Genomic DNA, 19,032 nt, shown 5'->3' on the forward strand with positions numbered 1-19,032 from the left:
CACTTGTCATGTCTACAGTGTGATCAAATAAGCCATAAAGATGACTTTGTCAAGGGAATATGCATCACCAAACAGACACAGACAATCTGAATTTCACATGTAACAGATGTCTGCTTCTGCCTAGAAGTCCTTTGCCCATTTTGCTAGCTGTATGACACCACAGTCAAAGGTTTGGCAGCATCAGGCCCCAGCCTTCAAACAAATTCCAGTGCATAGTGCAAAAAGGCATATTCAGGTCCTTAGTCTGCTCAGTGTCTTCAGAATAAGATTTTGTGTTCTTGGATCTTTTTACCATTGGATTTTTTCCAATGTTCTTTTAACTGTTTTAATGCTCTTTGCCATTTATATTCCTTTGTCTGCTCATTTGTAAAGCCCCTTGAGTTAATAATATGTGTGAACTGTGCTAAAAATTGGTTTTTTTCACATGCATGCACACAAACGCACCCCATTACCCCCACACACACTCACAAGCGAACACACACACACACACAGAGAGAAGCACACATGTGCATAAAAGCAAACACACACATGCACACACTCATTTACACACACAAAAGTTGCAAGAGTAGGGGATGGAGTCGGAGATGGAGACAAATTGACAAGCGTGATTCATTTTTGCAGAGAGAATGTGCAGGACTGAGCGATGATCATATTTTGTACCACTATGCGGTACATCTAGTTAAAGGTGCTCTACCTTGCTTTGCTGATGAAGCCGAGACATTCTTTACTCATCTAACTTTAGGGGGCAACTGTGCATCTTAACAGTTCTGACCTCTAGCCCCCTCTAGCCTTCTGTAATGGGATGATAGATGTGGCCTCTGTGGACCCCTGCTGTGGCGTTTATTAAAGAGACATGTCCGAGACAAGGTGGCACTTAGCAACAGCCGGGCACCAACTCTGCCAACGTTTCCTCGCCCCTACTCCACCTGCTTTTTTCTTATTAAGCAATTAAAATCTAATTAAAACAAAACCGCAAGGCAAAGATGACAATGTGACAATGTAACCACATGGCGTAATGGACAATCTGAGTTGAGATGAAAGCATCGTGTAACCTATTATGTCACTTTCAAAACTCTGTGTTTATGGGACACTTTGACATTACAGGAACTCTGTGCATTGGCTGGAGCAAAATGAGATTACATCAATTGCAGTCATGAGAGAAAAGGACAAAAGGTGTTACTTTGCAAAAATTGTGTCATCCCTGAGAATTTGTGAAAATGCTTGTGATTTACAAATGTAGGTCATGTGCAAAACATATCACAATTGAGCAGCATCTCTCTCACACACACAGATACACACACACACACACACACACACACACACACACACACACACACACACACACACACTCAAGTCATTACGAGCTGAATTTGTTTCGGTGGTCAGATTCATATTGACAAACAGCATGTGAGAGCTGCTGGCAGGAAAGCAAAAGGGTACAAAGGTTACGTTCCTTTTACTTTGTTCTCACTTTCTCCTTTAGTGTGTGTGTGTGTACTGTATTTATGTGTGTAGGAGCGTGCATGTATCCGTGTGTGCTTCTAAGTATATACATATTCCTCACGGGATCAAAAGAGTATACTTATACTTACTTACTTATACATAGGTCTTGGTTTATATAAAACAGTATGCTGTACATACAGTATGTCTCTCTCTCTCTCTCTCTCTCTCTGTGTGGATTAGCATGATCTTCTGGACTGCTCTAACTACCAAGCGAATACTGAGGGACGCAGGAGCGGCAGGAGATTATTTCATTACTTTGGAGGAGGGCAGCTTTGGCCCTCGCCTGTTATTCAGTGCCAATGCCATTCTCACCTGCTGTGCACTGAATGACTGTGTAGCTTCCACAGCAGTTTGCACCAGTGACACATCATGAAAGTGACAGCTTAGGTGAACATTAAACGAAGACGTGTTACTTGTTGTAAAAAAGAAATAGAAAATATAATAAAAAATAAGAAATATAAAATTGAATATTGACATAAAAATGGAAACTACTGTTAAGTAATTTAATCTATTCCCCTAAAATGTCACCTTCACCTAAAATGTCATCATGAAATACAATTGTGTTTAAATGCAGTTCCACAGGTGATTCTACAGCTTCAATCACTTTTTAAATAGTTGCTTTACTTCGACACACATCTTTCCAAATCACTTGAAAAAAGAAAAAAATCAGTAATTTTTAAATACAAACAGAGAATGTTTCATTTTGGCATGTAACTATTTATAAAACTATTATTTTGGGCATGATGGAGCAGCGGTAATGTCACTGACTGACAATAACTGCACCCAGGTTTGATTCCCACCCTTGCAAGTCTGTGTGGATTTGGATAAAAGTATCTGCTAAATATCAGTACACTTTAACTCTTAACTTTAAGTAGCTTATAGTATTTACTTAGTCTCAGAAAGAAAAGAATCCATGACCTTGGGACACTAGTAGCGTATCCTGCACCTTATGACAACTAATTAAATAATCAGTCCAAATCAATCAATCAATCAATCAATCTATCTATCTATCTATCTATCTATCTATCTATCTATCTATCTATCTATCTATCTATCTCCCTCAATGCAGTAGCATATTTAATTCATTAATAAATGTAACATGACACAGCCTCAAGAATAAGAGTGATATGGACATTTTAGAGTAAACAGTTGAGAACAGAGATTAATGCTGCAGTGCTGACTGACATTTCACAACAGAAAGACTGAAAATGGAAATTTCACCACATGCTCATTCCTTCTGCACGTGCCTCCTTGGGACAGCTAAACGAGTTCGGAGAGTGAATGAATGGTCACCTGGGTAACGGAGAGAAGACAAAGAGGGATATGGAGAGAGGAAGAGCAGAGGAGTGAGTGAGACATTGAAAAAAGGCAGCAAGAGTGAACAAGACAAAGAGAAGGAAACAGATGCAAAGACAAAAATGTGAAGGTGTTTTACTGTTTTTCTCTTGGTAAAGTTTGTTTTCCTATGGAGAGATACAAATGATCAAACCCATGTTTACGATGTTCAATTTTCATTGAATAATTATCCACCTGTAAGTATGCTGTATGTATTAAACAGCGTATTTCTTCTCTCGGAGAGAGAGGTAATGTTGAATAGAAGCTGAGAGCAGCATCACGGTCCTCAGATGACTGTTTCCTTGGCAACAAAGAGCAAACGCATGTGTGTGTATGTGTGTGTGTGAGAGTGTGTGTGTGTGTGTGTGTGTGTGTGTGTGTGTATGGAGGGAGGGTAGCGGAGAAAGGGAGGTATAAAACCAATGAGCGCTCCTCAGCCAGGCTCACAATTCCAAGCTCACTGCCAACTCTCTGAGAGAGAGTAACAGAGAGAGAGACAGAGAAAGAGATAGAGAGAGAGAGAGAGAGAGAGAGGAGAAAAGAAACAGAGATAGAGAGCTAGAGAACTGTGAAAGAGACACCAATCAGAGAAAGAACTCAATTTACTCTGAGCACAAACCTTCCCGCTCCAAGGCTGCTCTGCTGTTGAGGTGGTTCAGTATGCTCCGACCAAAGGATCTGTGCCAGGGATCTGGCACCAAGACCTTCCTGGATGCCATGCACAGTGGCAAGCTGCACCTGGCCCGCTTCGTGCTGGACGCTCTGGACGGCCGCATCATCAACTCCAAGACGGAGAGCGGCCGCACACCGCTAATGTTCGCTGCCAGCTTGCAGGAGTCCGCCGGCAGGTCAAAGTTCATCCAGATGCTGCTGGAGAAAGGGGCAGATGTGAACGCGCGTGACGAGCAAGGGCGCACCGCCCTCAGCCTCGCCTGTGAGCTTGGACACCTGGATGTGGTCAAGCTGCTGGTCCAGTTCAACGCTGACCCTGAGATCATAGACACCTGGGGGAACAGCGCACTGATGTATGCCGCCTTTGCCGGGCACAACCAGGTGCTTGAGTTTCTGGTCCGGGCTTTCAAGAGGCTGGGGCTGCAGCTGGACCACACAAACCGGGCTGGACATTCTGCTATACAGGTGGCCGACTACTTTGGACACAGTCAGTGTGTCCAGGCTCTGAATGGTCCTGGAAAGAAAGAGGTGGGGCTGAGTTTGGGGAACTCTTGGAAAGACCAAGATGGAGAGTCGCAACGTCCAAACAAACTCCCTAAACAGGTCCTTGAAAGGTTCTCCAAGCCGTTTCACAGTAAGAATGAGGAATCACTGCCAGCTCTGTTCCAGAGACAGGTATGTGTCGGGGACAATGGGTTTCTGACCCGATTCAAGCGCCAGCCCCCTTCCCCTGAGAGAATGACTAATGGACAGTGCCCCTCCAAAAACAATTTTGGGGAAGAAGATGAAAACACTTTATTTAATACCAAACAGATCCAGAACTCTATGCTGAGGGATACCAGAGTCAGGAAAACCATAGACTTCAGCCCAGAGAAAGGCACAAGACATGACATAGGGGGCAGGCAGGAGGTGAACGGGCACGTTCCCCTCTGGGGCAAAGCAAAGTCATTTAACCTAGAGCTCCTAACTGGCAGAAAACAGTCCTATCAGGGTGATGTCCAGGATTTGCGCCATTCCGCCAGGCAATTCAAGAGAGCCTCACTGCAGGACGAAAAAACATTGATGAAGATCGACTACCTTGAAAAGATACATAGAACTCGGCAGTTGGCGAATAATAAGGACAATCCTATCAAACTGGCGCCACTTTCAAACGGCACCAGTCACTTTCAGGAGGAAAACAGCAGTGACGACGAGTCAAAAACCGTCGGGGGCAAAGGCGGGTGTTTTTTGGTGAGAAGAGACGCACTCAAACGTGGTAGCATTCCACAGGTCGCGCGACAGAACAAGCTTCTCCTGCACCGAGAAGAAATCCAGCCGGAAAAAATTACAGTCCGTCCACCCGGCTACACCGGTCTGGGTACCAGGTTACTGAGGCGCTTCACTGCCCCAGAATTCATGAAATTCGTCAGAGACTGTCCTTTGGGAAATGGCAAAGGGAAGATTGCCCGGTCGGAGACCTTTCCACTGTCACATACGCACCAGAGAGTTAGCAGTCAGCCGAGCGTTGACAGCATCAGTGGCGTGAGGTGTGAATTTGAGGGCAGCCCTCGTTGTATGTCTAATAATAATGCGAATTAATCTGTCATGTTAGCAATGCGAGTGCTTTCAGTAGGCTACAATACATGCAATATCGTGATTATGAATGAATAACTTTTTTGTAGAATGATGTCTTTTGCTTTGATAATTTACATTGAATTGAGTCGTTGAAGAATGATCCAATGCCAGCTTAATGCGCTCCAATGACTATTCTTTCGTACAGGATGAATATGTATAGGTGTGCCTATGTATAGTGCAATACATATCATGTGATTATATGCATACTGCAGTTTGCAATGTGTTTGGCTGTGCTTTGGTCGATCAAGAGACGTGATACACTACACAATAAAATCAATAAAAAAACGTGTCTGCTCAACTGGTGAAACTGGCTCACTGAATGAAAAATATGTATAATTACTTGATTTAGACAGGAAGATAACGGGTTGGGGATGGGCAGAAGGACAGGCTAGTGGTCTGACTCAGTGAAAATTAAGTTACTTACCAAATAGCCCTTGTTGAATATTCAATATGCATAATTTATTCATTTTTACAAAATTAAAATAATGCTTTTCTCTTCATGAATGACCTACATACAAATACAACCATGAAATGTATTCTGAAAAGAATACCAAGATGATGAACACTGTGATCTCAGCTGGTGAGGTCCTTTAGAATCATGTACCAAGCCCGTGTGCTTTGTCTAGATGCAAACCAAATGCAGAAAACAGTCTCACAATGTATCTTTTGTCGTTGTTCCAGTAGCAATACACACATCCTGGGAAAAAAAGCTATCACAGTACCACTGATAGGATGCTCACCTAACAACATAAACAAAATGCATCCCCAACAAAAACACTCACACTTTCCAATTAAAGTAAATTAAAATAACATAATAGTGATAGTGATAATAAATTGGGTTTTTGTTATCTCATAATTTGACTACAGCCATCTTGCAGACACATACAGGTTTATATTGATTTTGAAATATACATCACGACCTTCAGCTAGGATTTTGAGTCACAATTTCAAAATTAAACCACTGAGAGATCAAAGTGCCATATTTAAAATATCACATCTTACAAACATCTTGTTTTGGAAAAGTATAGGGACCACTTTTAGGGAATAATTCTAACAATAATATCAACTCAGTAATCTCATTTGAAAAAGTCTGTCACCACAGCTGATAAACACCATTATGGTTGGTGACAACAAAGCATAATCATTTTTTTCTTAAAATATGGGAAGCTTTTATGCGCATTCAGATTCAAGCTAAATGTGCCCCTGATTTAATCATGCATATCATATGCAGAGGAAGTCCCAATCGAGCGCACAGTGTTCAGAGGAACACAAGGAAAGCGCTGCTCTTCATGACCCACGGCAGAGCAGAGCGAGAGTCACTTTAAAAAGTTTGCAGTTGGAAATAAAATAAAAAACAGCCTAAAAAGCATGATCAACTGAAGAACAATAGTGGCTCAGTAGAGCATTTGAAAAGAGAGAACCCTTTTAAAAAAACAAAACAAGTTTGGACCGATCAGTAGTTCAGGAAATTCCAGGGGGGACCTTCCACCACCACTTGGTGAGGAACCAGTCTGGGAATCAAGTTCTCCTCGGTCTTACGCTTGTCACAATTACAAGGGAAAATTACTGTCTCTGAAGCGTAGCCCACAGACGCATAAAGTGCTTTCCTTCTCTCGTGTCATTGCATTGGATAACTCTGATGTGGTTACTCCGTACTTCAACCAACCAGGAGGGACCCATTCACGGAACCATGCAGGGAACCATTTTCTCTCCCCCTGCAAGATGCCATCCTAGAATTCCCACATGGGCACAAACTCGCCAGTGGAGCCGGACATGATGACTTGGCATGTCAGAGGATGCCTGGCTGGTGAGCAGTGTGTGTGTGTGTGTGTGTGTGTGTGTGTGTGTGTGTGTGTGGCAGGCAGGCAGGGGGGTCTGACAGGACTCCAGCAGCACATTGTGAGGGTAGTGTAGGAGGGTGTTCCAGCCTCAGCATCGGGACATGCGCTTGCGGTACTGCTCCACCAGGGGGACCAGGCACTGCGGCGAGCTGCTCTTCAGCAGGAATGGGTGCTCCAGAAGGTCCGTGGCCGTGGCCCGGTCCAGTGGGTCCCGCGTCAGCATGCGGTCCAGGAAGTCCCTCAGAACTGGTGAGATCTGTGGAGAAAAAAGCCACAGAAGAAAGCATGCATAAACTGTCTTCAGAGGTGCGGAGCTGTACACACAGTATGTGTATAAGCCTTTCACTGTGGATGAAGCAAGTTGGTGTGTATATGTGTCCCTGCACTTGTCCCTTCATTAAACTTCTACATGTGAATACATTTGCTAATAGGCCTATATAATTATATAATAATTATTTGCTAATAGGCCTATATAATTTTGTGTGAGTGTGTGTGTGTCTCTCTGTGTGTATTTGTGTATTTAGGTATGTATGTACTGTATGTATGTATGTATGTTCACATATATATTTGAAGATGTGCTTGTGAGCATACAGTATGTGTTTGAACATGTGCTTGCAGCTTGTGGTCCACATGTGTGTCCACTCACCTGATTGATGTTGCGTACGGTGGGAGCCGGCTCATCCCGTAGCCTCTTCATGGCTGCCACCGGTGTCTCGCTGAAGTATGGAGGCTCACCGTCCACCATCTCCACCACCATGATGCCCAGAGACCAAACATCCACCTGCCAAGAGCACATTCATCAACAAAGGGCACTGGCTACACACCCATCGGCCAACATAATACAGAGTTACGAACAAAGTGCGAGGAGGTCTACACAACAGTTGCTATTCAGTGTTGTTCTGAGCAGTTATTTAATATGATTGAGGGCCACTTTTGGAGAGGCCATTTAAGTCTATTTTTAAAACTACAACCACAAGGAGCTCAGTCATGGCTAAATGGATTTTTAATGTGTTATGAAAGTCAGCTTTTGGACACTTCATTCTGAATACATAGTGCTTTTCACAAAAACGTGTTACAAAATGTCTTAAACACAATACAAGAAGCTTATGCAAGCACCATGCACTCTACTTGACATAAGACTAACTTCTAAAGTATACCTTACACATATAGGGCCAGTTTCCACTACATGGGTTAATTTTAGTTCGTAAAGCTTTTGTCAAAGGACATTTTCACTGATGTTTTCTTTTAGTTTAGGACTAGACTTAAGCCATGTACAGGAAATCAGCCCACACTGTGTACCATAGAGAGAGAGCAAAAGAGAGAGAGAGATAGAGATAGAGAAAGAAACATCATTTCCTTTAAAGAAAATAAAAGAACTGTAGTAGAAATGTAGCAATGTAAAGCAAAGTAGTGTTTACCTCAGTGCCATAGGGTGATTTAGAGATCACCTCAGGTGCCATCCAGTAGGGCGTCCCCACTAAAGACTTCCTCTTAGGGATATCTTTACTGATCTGGGCACAGAACCCAAAGTCTGACAGCTTAACCTAGAGAAGAAAAGCACAAAGTACATTTGTGACACCTCAAAATAGCATGAACAACAACAGTAAATAGCCTCACCGGCCAATATAAAACATTAACATGAGCTAACATAACAAGTTGACGACAATTGACGAGCCTTGAGATATTTTTTTACATTTATTTTACAAGTATTGGCGATTATAATATATAATTGAGAAACAATCGGCAAGCTAACCATTTATTTTTTTTATCAAAATGCTTTAATGGTGATCAACATTCATCTTTAATGCCATACTGATGCTAGCCCTGTCGCCTAATGTCTATGGTCCCCTTAATTCTCAGAACCAAACATGGTAGTAGAGTTTAGCTGCTATGCGGTTCAGCTCTGGAACCAATTTCCAGATGATATAAAAATGTTAATAAAGAAATAATTTACTAGTATTTGCTATTCTCTGTTTCTGTCTATGTAAAGCACATTGGCTTGCCTTGCTGTATGAAATATGCCATATAAATTCATGTGTGTGTTAATAAATGAAAAAGACAAAAACATGACATCTAGATGTTGACAGCTCTTCTTAAGAGCTGTAAGTCTCTTGCTCATCGTGAAACAGCAGTGATGCACACTGTGTTTGTCAGTGTCACAGTTAAGACAACTGATGATTCATGTATAGTGGGTAACAGGCAATTGCCTCTGGCTTCCGAACAGCTTCACTAAATGCAGAGCAGAAGAGAACCATGGGACAGAGTGAAAGTCAGAGAGATAGACAACTTAATGGTCTCATTTGACACAATCCTTATGGTAGGGCCATTATCCCAACACAGTTCCTGCTAAACATATGTCCCATGTCATTTCTGGGTGGAATGTCATTTGTTCCTTAATTGCTTTATCTGCTTTGCTTTCTCCTTCTCTATGTCCTTAACCTGTCATGGTAACTTTGTTCAAATGCTTTAGTGACCTGTCATGTCTTTGTTGGAACTTAGTCGCAAAGCCTGCCGATTTTATTCATTTAGTAAGGTTTGCAAAGGTTACTGTTGTACAGTACTATGTACTATACAGAAATACAATTTTATTGTAATATATTGCGCCAATGTCCTTGATGCACTGGGAAATATGAAAACCATTGCATACACTACACAATATAGCAAATAAATAACACTTTACAATTATTTTTACATCCTAGGACAGGATTTCTAATCTGGTGTGAGGTCTGGTGACTAGGTTATAGGCACAGGTAGATGTACACAGACATAGGGAGGCTAAATCATCCTAAAACTGGTTTAAAAACAGTTAAATTGTTGAATTGCATAATATATGATATATGCCACAGTATTTATATAACTTGAGCATTTTGTATTTCTAGTCTGTTCTCTCCTCTGCTGTTATACGCAAGAGAGCACGCTCACCCTGCCGTCCAGTGTGAGGAGGATGGAGTCACTCTTGATGTCTCTGTGGATGACACCTTGTGAGTGCAGATAGGCCAGGGCTTGCAGCACCGCCTCGCACACTGTGGCTATCTGCTCCTCACTCAGCCTGGACACAACAGACACACAGGGAGACAAAACCATCATGGGACAAAGGAAACAATATGGAAAAGGTTTATGAAACCAAAAATAGGAATCACATTTCAGAACAACTGCATGATTAATCTGTTAATTACTTAAATTGTAAAAAACCCTGGTAGGTCAGATATACATTTAAACTTATATATTTTCTATGTACTGGTATGTGTAATATATAATGTAAAAATCAAAAAATGTATTTCATGGATTTTTTTCCATATATGAATACAACCCCTAATCAAAAAAGTTGGGGTGTTGAGTAAATGTGAATAAAAACAAAATGTAATAATCTGCAAATCTCGTAAACTCATATTTAGTTGCAAAAAGGACACAGACAACATATCAAATGTTGATAATGACAAATTTGATTATTTAATAAAATATGTTAAATTTGATACTAGCAACACGTTGGGACGGGGGTAACAAAATGCTGGAATAGTTGTGTAATGATAAAGAAAACCAAAGGAGGAATATTTCACAACTAATTAGGGTCACTGGCAACATGATTGGGTATGAAAAAGAGCATCCCATAGAGGCAGAATCTCTTAGAAATAAAGATGTAGGGGTATTCATCACACTGTGCAAATCTGTGTGGACAAATGATGAAACAATGTAATTTAAATGCCTCTTAACATGAAATTGTGAAGTATTTATGGAGTTCATCATCTACAGTACATAATATCATTAACATATTCAGAGAATCCAGGGAATTTTTTGCAAACAAGGGATAGAGCTGAAAAACAATATTGGATGGCCGTGGTCTTTTGGACCTCAGATGGCACTGCATTAAAACCAGACCTGTTTCTCTAAAGAAAATCATTGTATGGGCACAGGAGAACATCTGATAACCATTGTCTATGAGCACAGTTTGATACTCAATTAAGAAATGCTAGTGCAAACCTTACCATGCAACAGCCAAAATTGTATTTAGACATGAGTCAGAAATACCACCGTCTTATCTGGGCCTGAGCTTGTTTAAAATGGACTGAGGTAAAGTGGAATAAGGTCCTGTGGTTAGACCAATCAAAATTTGCAATTCTTTTTGGAAATCATGGACTCATCTGGGCTAAAGAGGAGAGGGCCTATCCAAGTATCCAACCTATCCAACTTGTTTCAGTACTCAGTTCAAAACCCAACATCTATGATGGTGTGCAGGTGCTTTAGTGACTACAGCATGGGCATCTTGCACATCTGGCAAGGCACAATATATTCTGAATGATGTATACATCATGTTTTGAGCTATTTATACTTCTATCCAGGCAATGTCTTTTCCAGGGAAGAAGACATCGGGCAGGAATGGGACAACATTCTCACTCTAGCAGCTGGTCCATTCAGTTCCTAAACATTTATAGAATTTTGTTAAATGAAGAGGTGAAGCAGCACAGTGGTAAATATTCCTTGTTCCAACTGTTTTTTAAATATTATCACATTCTGTTTCTATTTGCATTTTACATAACGTCCCAACATTTTCTGATTGTACATCTATAGTTACATTTCCATACTGTATTTACATTCATTCACACTTTTCTCAATTAATCACATTGTCTGAGCTTTTCCAAGAACATAAACTTTTAGTTTATGAAAATTTTCTGTGAATAAACATCTTTAGTCACATTAAAATGCCAGCAATATAGGGTTGCTGCATATTTAATGCACGCCAATGCACACAAATTGCAAACGCTGCAAAATGGAAGAACCAGTTTTTAATTATCAGTCTACGAGCCCAGCTTGGAGACTGGTCAGGACTGAGGACAACTTCATCTACATTCTGCTAAATAAATCATGGGATTGATTTCTTTTTTTAGTCTTTTTTTTCTATATCTCCATGGGGATTGCGAGCTTATGATTAAATAATAAAACTTGTGGTCACTCTTTCTGTGTGTCTGCAGTTTGACTTTCTGACACAGACAGACCCTGACACGTAACACAAACTGAATCTGCCCCCAGCTGTCATGTCAACTGTCCACTGTCTTAGAAAAAAAATCTGGCATCTCTTTCAATATAATCTTTCAATACTCCACCCTTAGGTCAATGCTTGTCTCCAATGCCAAAGCCATTTCTCACTCAATCGTAAACAGCAGTGAAAGGCTGAGATAATTTATGCAGTGTTAGCTGTTTACTTTCAGCACTGTTGAATAGGCTATTTTTAGGGGAGTGAATTTAGCCTGCAGAATAGAGACCGCAGAGGTCCGAGGTTTGAGATACTGACCCAAAATAAAAGGATCTATTTTTTTGCATGACAACCTAACTGAATTTCTCCATGTCATTTCAAAATGTAATAATGCAATTATGTAATTAAATTTGCTAGGTTCCCATAGGAACAGAGGCTGACAGTGAGTGTAGTCTGTCAGAGAGTGCAAAGAAGACCATGCAGTGCACTCCACGACCCCTTCTAACACACAACGTTATAGTGCCCTCTAGTGGTGATGAAAGCACTCACAGAAAAAAAAACAAAATCCTGGCAGCAGAGTGGTCTTTTTTACTGATGGGAGGGGTATTTATTTATTGATTCCAGAAATCCATGAATTATAACAGTCTAATGAACAACTTATGAAGGCATGGAAGACATTGCCTATAATATCAAAAAGGAATGGACATAATTCCTACTGCAAATCCCTGTAATTGAATGTATTCAACTATCCATGGTGTTAACAGATGGACGTGTACCTGGTCTCGGAGACAATGTTGGTCAGAGCTCCACCCTGCAGGTACTCCATTATGACCCAAAGCTCCTCCTCGACCAGAGCGCTCTTGAACATCTCCACCACGTTCTTGTGCTGGTAGTCCCTCATGATCACCACCTGAGAGGCACAGCAAAGAAACACGCCCTGAAACAGCCTGCTTTAATACTATTGCTCTGTTACACTGTTTTACTACGCAGCAATTACAATGTTGTTATGGTTCCTTTGGGGAGCTGCCAACGGTTTTTACACAACTCATATAGTGAAGAGAATGTACTGAGAATGAGGATGAAACACATCTCTTGTGATGAGTAGTAGAGAATGGGAAATGATACTGCTAAGTGTGCTGTTAAGTGATTGGAACGTGACTTGGAGTGTGACAGAGAGGAATTCTAAAGAATTTTACACAGCTTCCAGGAATCTTTCCTAAGGGTAAAATAAAAGATAACATTTATTCATCATGAATCTTTCTATCTAAAGTGGATTTAAATGTAATTCTTTTTCAGGACACATGTTTAATGTTCTCTTAGCTGATGCATATTGTAGGGGAGCTAGATGTAACATTGCACACCAATAGTATTTTAGATATAATATTTAAGCCCTTATGTCTGGCTAGGGCAAGAACATATTTCACACTCCAATTCTACCAAAGCCATGCAGCATTATACTTGACACAGTGCCCTTTTGAAATTCACTGACTGGGTCACCAAGGCCCATTTCCATTTAGAAACCTTAAGGGTTATGAGCCAGTAAATTGCATTACATTACATGTAGATGCATTACAAAAGAATCCATTAGGTATTAAGGAATTTAGATATTTACTTCTTTCTTTTACTTCTTCATTCTTTTACATTATATTCTTAGATGGAAATAATATATCCTGCAAACTAGTCTGTCAAAACATTACATTCAAATATGAAATCATCATATAAATATTTTTACAAAGAACCACAAAGTTACAGCTTTAGTCGCAATACACATATTCATTTCAATGATTTATGAGTGAAGTATTGCATTCCAGGATGCAATCTCAGACTGGCAGATCTAAACCTGGCTCTGTCTCATTGCAACCGCTCTGTTGGGGTTTAAGCCTCAGTGACTCTGTCTTCGCTTTTTTACCACATGACAAATTGAATAGCATCCACTCTCCTCCCGTCAAAGGTGAGACATTTCAAATCTCCCTAAGGAACAGGGCTCTCTAGTCTGCATGCCACCATCAGCAGGTGGGGCATATTTAGGGACGAGAGGGTTTGATTTTATTGCATTTTCCCCATTTTTTTAATCATTGGGGCATTCTACCTCATTAAACAGCAGCTCCCTTCGCTGCTGCCTGCGCAGGTCCATCATCTTGACGGCCACCTGTCGGCCGCTGTGCTTCTCACACGCGATGCACACCACCCCTGTCGAGCCCTCGCCAATCTTCACAAAGTTGTCCAGGTAGGAGCGTGGGTCGCCCTTGTCCACCACCATCTGCAGTGCCGCCTTGAACTGCTCGTGGGTCACCTTGGGCGGGTCAGGCGGTGGCCGTGGCGACGGGTGCTGGGGCGGCCGGAAGGCGGGCGAGCAGGTGCCTGGCGGACTGGTGGCCAGCGAGCCCGTGGGCGAGGGCCGAGGCTGGGACGGACTGTCCTGCCGCGGGTAGAAGCCTGGGTTGGTGCTGGCCGAGTGACGCAGGTAGGGCTCGGGGCCGCCGGGCCGCAGGCTGATGTTGGGTGACAGGCCGATGGTGTAGCTGGACGAGGAGCGCACGGTCCGGTGAGGTGGACGGGCGCCGCTGCTCATCATAGGGCTGTTGGTGCAGCTGGCGAAGAGACCAGGCTGGTGCCTAAAGACAGCGTCGGCCTGGGAGACAGACAGGAGAGAGGGAGGGAGGGAGAGAGAGAGGGAGAGAGTGAATATATGTAAATTTAAGTTAGATTGGGAAGAGGGAAGGAGAGGAAGAGAAACACAGAACATGTCAATCAGAGAGAAAGAGAGAGAGAGAGAGAGAGCTGCAACACAGAGAAGTCAAACAGAGAGAGAGAGAAAGAGAGAGAAAGAGTGCAGAGAAAGCAAATACACACAGACAGACCTAAAGAGAGCAGACAAGTCATAGAGACAGAGAGAGGGAGAAAATGCCGAGGGATGCAGAGGGCATAGACAGAAAGAGAGAGAGTGAGAGAGAGAGTAAATGAAAGAAAAAGAGAGTTAGAGATAAAAAAGGACAAGCGTTGGCACATCTCCCAGAGGTCTTTGCCCTCCCCGGCTACGTCGCTGCATGCTAATGGAGGCTAGACACCTTGCCACCTCCGCAACCCCCCTGCCCCTCATGCTAGCACGCCACTGTGCCCTCTCATGCCAGCCCCACGGGACTCTGGGTACACTCGGAGACACTGCCAAAGGCTAGTGTCGTAATGTTTACAGCCCCACTGCCCTCCCCCGCCTGTGAAGCCTTTAGCTCCCAAATCATGTTTTATCACCTTGAAAAACTAACAGCTTTAATTGAGCAAACCTGCCGCAGTGAGAGAGGGAGGAAGGGAGGGGGGAGAGAGGGAGTGTGCCTTTAAGGAGGGAAGGAGCGGGGATTGCATCAACACATCCTGAGATCCAGCAGAAACTTGTTTTCAGGAAGGATGGAGCAATAGGTCCTGGCATCAGAGTTAGCACGCAAAGCTGCAAGTCAGTGCCTGCAGTTCTTTTCAAGGCAAATCAATACAGATATGTTGCCATTAAGTAAAGAAATTTCATCATCTGGACTTCACCTGAGTTAGACTAGTGAGGCAATAACTTGATTTAGTGTCTTCACATCTGAGCCTCCCACATACATATTTGTACCATCAGAAAAAAGTGCTGGTAACGCTCAAAAGTATGCTTAAAGGAGCCTCTCAGAACCAAGGAGGTGAAATTAAACACTATGCTTATATTACACTATATAACTTCCTTATAACATTTACAACAGATGTGAAAACACAGTATCTTGTACCAGAAATGCATAAGTAATCATTTCCTGTGTCAGTGATGTCAGTTTTGCAAGAGATCTCAATTTGAACACAAGAGCTCTCATGTACGCCTACAAGAGTACAAGGGATGCAAAGAGCTAAATGACACTTGTATCTCCATATCATTGGTATTCACCAGATGCAACATGCTGGATCAATGGTCACATTCCGTCTAATTTGAAGTTAAAGTTCCTTTCTATTGTTTATTTGTAACATTCTTTGTAAGTTTCTGTATCAAGCTAATTGCCTGTAAAATAGTTCTACAAGAACACCCTCATTAATAGATTCTAACTAGGATCTGCAAAGTCCTGCCAAATAACTTGATTTCCCCCGATTAGTGCACAGGAACGCTGTTTCCATCCTTCTGACCTCATTACACCATGGCTATTCCACTTGTCTGTCAAAAGTAGCCGTGCCCCCACACTGCGTTATATTCACCCTGTGAGTCACTCACATGAAAAACTGCAGTATGACGCAGCCGGGTAGAAAGAGAGAGAGAGAGAAAGAGAGAGGGCGAGAGAGAGAGGGCGAGAGAGAGAGAGAGAGAGAGAGAGAGAGAAGAGGTTCACCTTCAGGTCGTAGGACGAGTACGGCCTCCCAGGGCTGTTCTGTGAGTGGATGAGGAATCGTTCAGGGGGATGTCCACCAGGCTCCCCCATTGGTGGCGGCAGTGGTGGTGGCGGTGGCTGGACATGTCCGGCAGGGGTGTAGAAGCACGACATGGGCCTCTGGCCTGGGGGTGGCAGCGGCCGGGATGGCGGTGGTGCCACATCCCTCCGTGCCATCAGGCGCTCGGTGGGGCTGCCCATCTCGCCACCGCCTCCGCCGCCACAAAGGTACATGGGTGGAGGGTAGGGCACAGGGATGGGCGGAGGGGGCAGCGGAGGTGGGAATGGCGGGGGCCCGATGGCCTCCAGTGACGTGATGCTGACCTCGTGCGTGGACTTGGCGCGGGGCAGCATTCCATTGGGCTGCAGCGTCACGCTCTTCTTCATGCCCATGTGTGGCGTGCCACTCTCGCTGTGCACGATCCGCGCCCGCTCGCGTTCCCGCCAGCGCCCCTGTCCGCTGTCCGCGCACTCGCCGCCGTGTGGGTCAGCAAGCGCCAGGTCCTCGTACTGGTAGGGCTCGCCCTCGCGCTCCTCGCCCAGGCGGCCCAGCGACTGCGCCCGCTTGCGTGCCGACGGGCTGCTCTTGCGCAGGGAGTTGGAACTGCTGACTGACAGGCGGCTCATGTCGGACAGCATGGCGGAGATGTAGTCCCCATGGCCAATGAAACTCCCACGCACTATGGTCTGAGAGGAGGGGAGGAAGAGGGAGAAAGAGAGACACAATTAGAGAGAGCATGTCTGTCTGTCTCTCTGAGCGCATGTCTGTCTGTCTGTCTTAGAGCATGTCATGTCTGTCTGTCTGAGCGCATGTCATGTCTGTCTGTCTGAGCGCATGCGCATGCGCATGTCTGTCTGTCTAAGAGCATGTCTGTCAGTCTTAGAGCATGTCATGTCTGTCTGTCTGAGCGCATGTCTGTCTGTCTGAGCGCATGTCTGTCTGTCTGAGCGTATGTCTGTCTGTCTGAGAGCATGTCATGTCTGTCTGTCTGAGCACATGTATGTCTGTCTGAGATCATGTCATGTCTGTCTGTCTGAGCGCATGTCTGTCTGTCTGAGAGCATGTCATGTCTGTCTGTCTGAGCGCATGTCTGTCTGTCTGTCAGGAGAGCTAGAGAAAGTCATAGGAAGACATACACAGACAGAACTGGAGAGAGGGAAGGAAAGATAGAGCCTAAGATGAAAAAACTAAATGGAGAGAGAGTCACAGAGATAGGGAAGAGAGAGAGAGAGACAGAAAGTGAGAGAGCCTGTCCGACAGACGGAGAGACAGAAAGAGAGAGTGAAGGAGTGCTTTCTTGAGATTTGCGTGCCACTTTGAGTGCAGTCGGAGCAGACCTTTGGGCTTTGGGCTTATGAGAGCAGATCTGAAGACATTGCTCTTCAAAGGGGAGCTAATTTGGGAACTCTGAAATAACCTCTTCAAACTCGTTCTGATAATCTGTGCCTCTGTTGAATCCAACCGTAAAAGTCTGAAACACTGGAGGTTACAACGGCGGCTCTGATACATGACCTGTGTGTGTGCATTTGTGGACGGACATATCACCTTTTACATCCCACATGACAACAGAAAATGCCCAATTCTGATACACAGATAATAACTGAAAGCATATGAGAAAACAAGACAAACAAAAGCAGTGAAAAAGATCAAACTGACTGAAATCTGTTTGGCAGTTGACATTTGACACTGTTAGCAATAAACTGTGCAAATAAGATTAGATTTGCTCTGAGTCATCTCATCATAGTTCACGTTTGTTGACAGTTTCATTATGTGGTAAATAGATAAGCATCCATTTGGGATCATTAAATAAACCATTAAGAAATTACATGAATACAAAAATGAAAATAGCAGAAGAAAACAAATAAAGATTGATGCATTAAATACATAAAATACAATAAAGGCTCTTCTCTTATTTTTAAGTCTTTTAAGTCTTGTATGAATGCAGACATCTTTTTAAAAAAGTTTTAGCCTAAAATGTGTTTTCTTTTTTCATAGTTTTATTTTCAAAGCCACCAGAGCTAGAAGCACACAAAAGCGGCTCCTCAGGCTAAAGAGGTAGAGCACTGTGCTGGGGATGGGAAGGTCACCAGGCTGCTATCTAGAGCTTACTAGACACATCAGCTCTGCACTTCACTTTCAATAAAAAGCTGCTAACCCTTCCTTTTACAGTCCCCGAAAAATACTCAGCACTTAGTAAATACTCAGCACTTACTAAATACTCAGCACTAGTAAATACTTAATTAGTGGACTGTAAAGGGAAGGGTTAAAAGCTCTATAAATATGTATCAACATGCATACATATTTTGGCAGTAAGGATGAATCTGTTCTGAATTTGCGTCTTTAGGGCATATATTCAGGCGTACAAGGACGGATAACCTGCTGTGGCCTGCTACGTTCAAGAATTTTATTGCAACAGTATTTTGCTCAATGTGAGAAAACAGAGCATTTCTGTGCTTACATGTAGTATCTGTCAGACACCAATGCCTTAGAGGGGACCAATCATGCACACGAGAATGTCCTGACGTTCCAATACTCCCCACGTCTGATGCAACACCATTCTGTCTCGAGGACGTTTTGGTGTGCTGTCACCTCCAGCTCACATCAGGGTGACACAAAAAGAATTGTGTGGCACATAGCTGTGACGCATGGCACACAACTACACTGGGGGGGGGGGGGGGGTAATGAAACCCTTGGCATGAAGCTGTGCTTGCTTAACTTTTC

At 43.2% G+C, this 19,032-nt stretch overlaps 2 protein-coding genes across 2 annotated transcripts in view; one reads left to right on the top strand and one right to left on the bottom strand.

Moving 5' to 3' along the window:
- Window positions 1-3,498: 3,498 nt before the first annotated feature.
- On the top strand, window positions 3,499-5,088 carry ankrd63 (ankyrin repeat domain 63). Its single transcript, XM_076299820.1, has one exon. The coding sequence runs from the start codon at window positions 3,499-3,501 to the stop codon at window positions 5,086-5,088; it is 1,590 nt and encodes a 529-aa protein (XP_076155935.1).
- Window positions 5,089-5,619: 531 nt separating this feature from the next.
- The window catches only part of pak6 (p21 (RAC1) activated kinase 6), a 28,477-nt gene continuing 15,064 nt past the window's right edge, over window positions 5,620-19,032 (bottom strand). The window contains exons 3-9 of the mRNA XM_076300040.1: window positions 16,272-16,997; window positions 14,024-14,566; window positions 12,711-12,844; window positions 9,888-10,014; window positions 8,384-8,509; window positions 7,612-7,746; window positions 5,620-7,221 (exon numbers count right to left, since the gene is read on the bottom strand). Of these exons, the coding sequence (XP_076156155.1) occupies window positions 7,054-7,221; window positions 7,612-7,746; window positions 8,384-8,509; window positions 9,888-10,014; window positions 12,711-12,844; window positions 14,024-14,566; window positions 16,272-16,997 (1,959 nt within the window). The 3' untranslated portion in view covers window positions 5,620-7,053. The remainder of the gene's footprint in view (window positions 7,222-7,611; window positions 7,747-8,383; window positions 8,510-9,887; window positions 10,015-12,710; window positions 12,845-14,023; window positions 14,567-16,271; window positions 16,998-19,032) is intronic.

This window comes from Alosa pseudoharengus, unplaced genomic scaffold (assembly GCF_046254945.1).
Source record: "Alosa pseudoharengus isolate Yale_2024_CS ecotype anadromous, Long Island Sound unplaced genomic scaffold, YU_APseudo_1.1 YU_APseudo_1.1_scf_22, whole genome shotgun sequence".
Lineage (NCBI taxonomy): Eukaryota > Metazoa > Chordata > Actinopteri > Clupeiformes > Clupeidae > Alosa > Alosa pseudoharengus.

Coding starts and splice junctions, on each gene's coding strand:
- ankrd63 (XM_076299820.1), top strand. CDS start 3,499: ATGCTCCGACCAAAGGATCTGTGCCAGGGATCTGGCACCAAGACCTTC.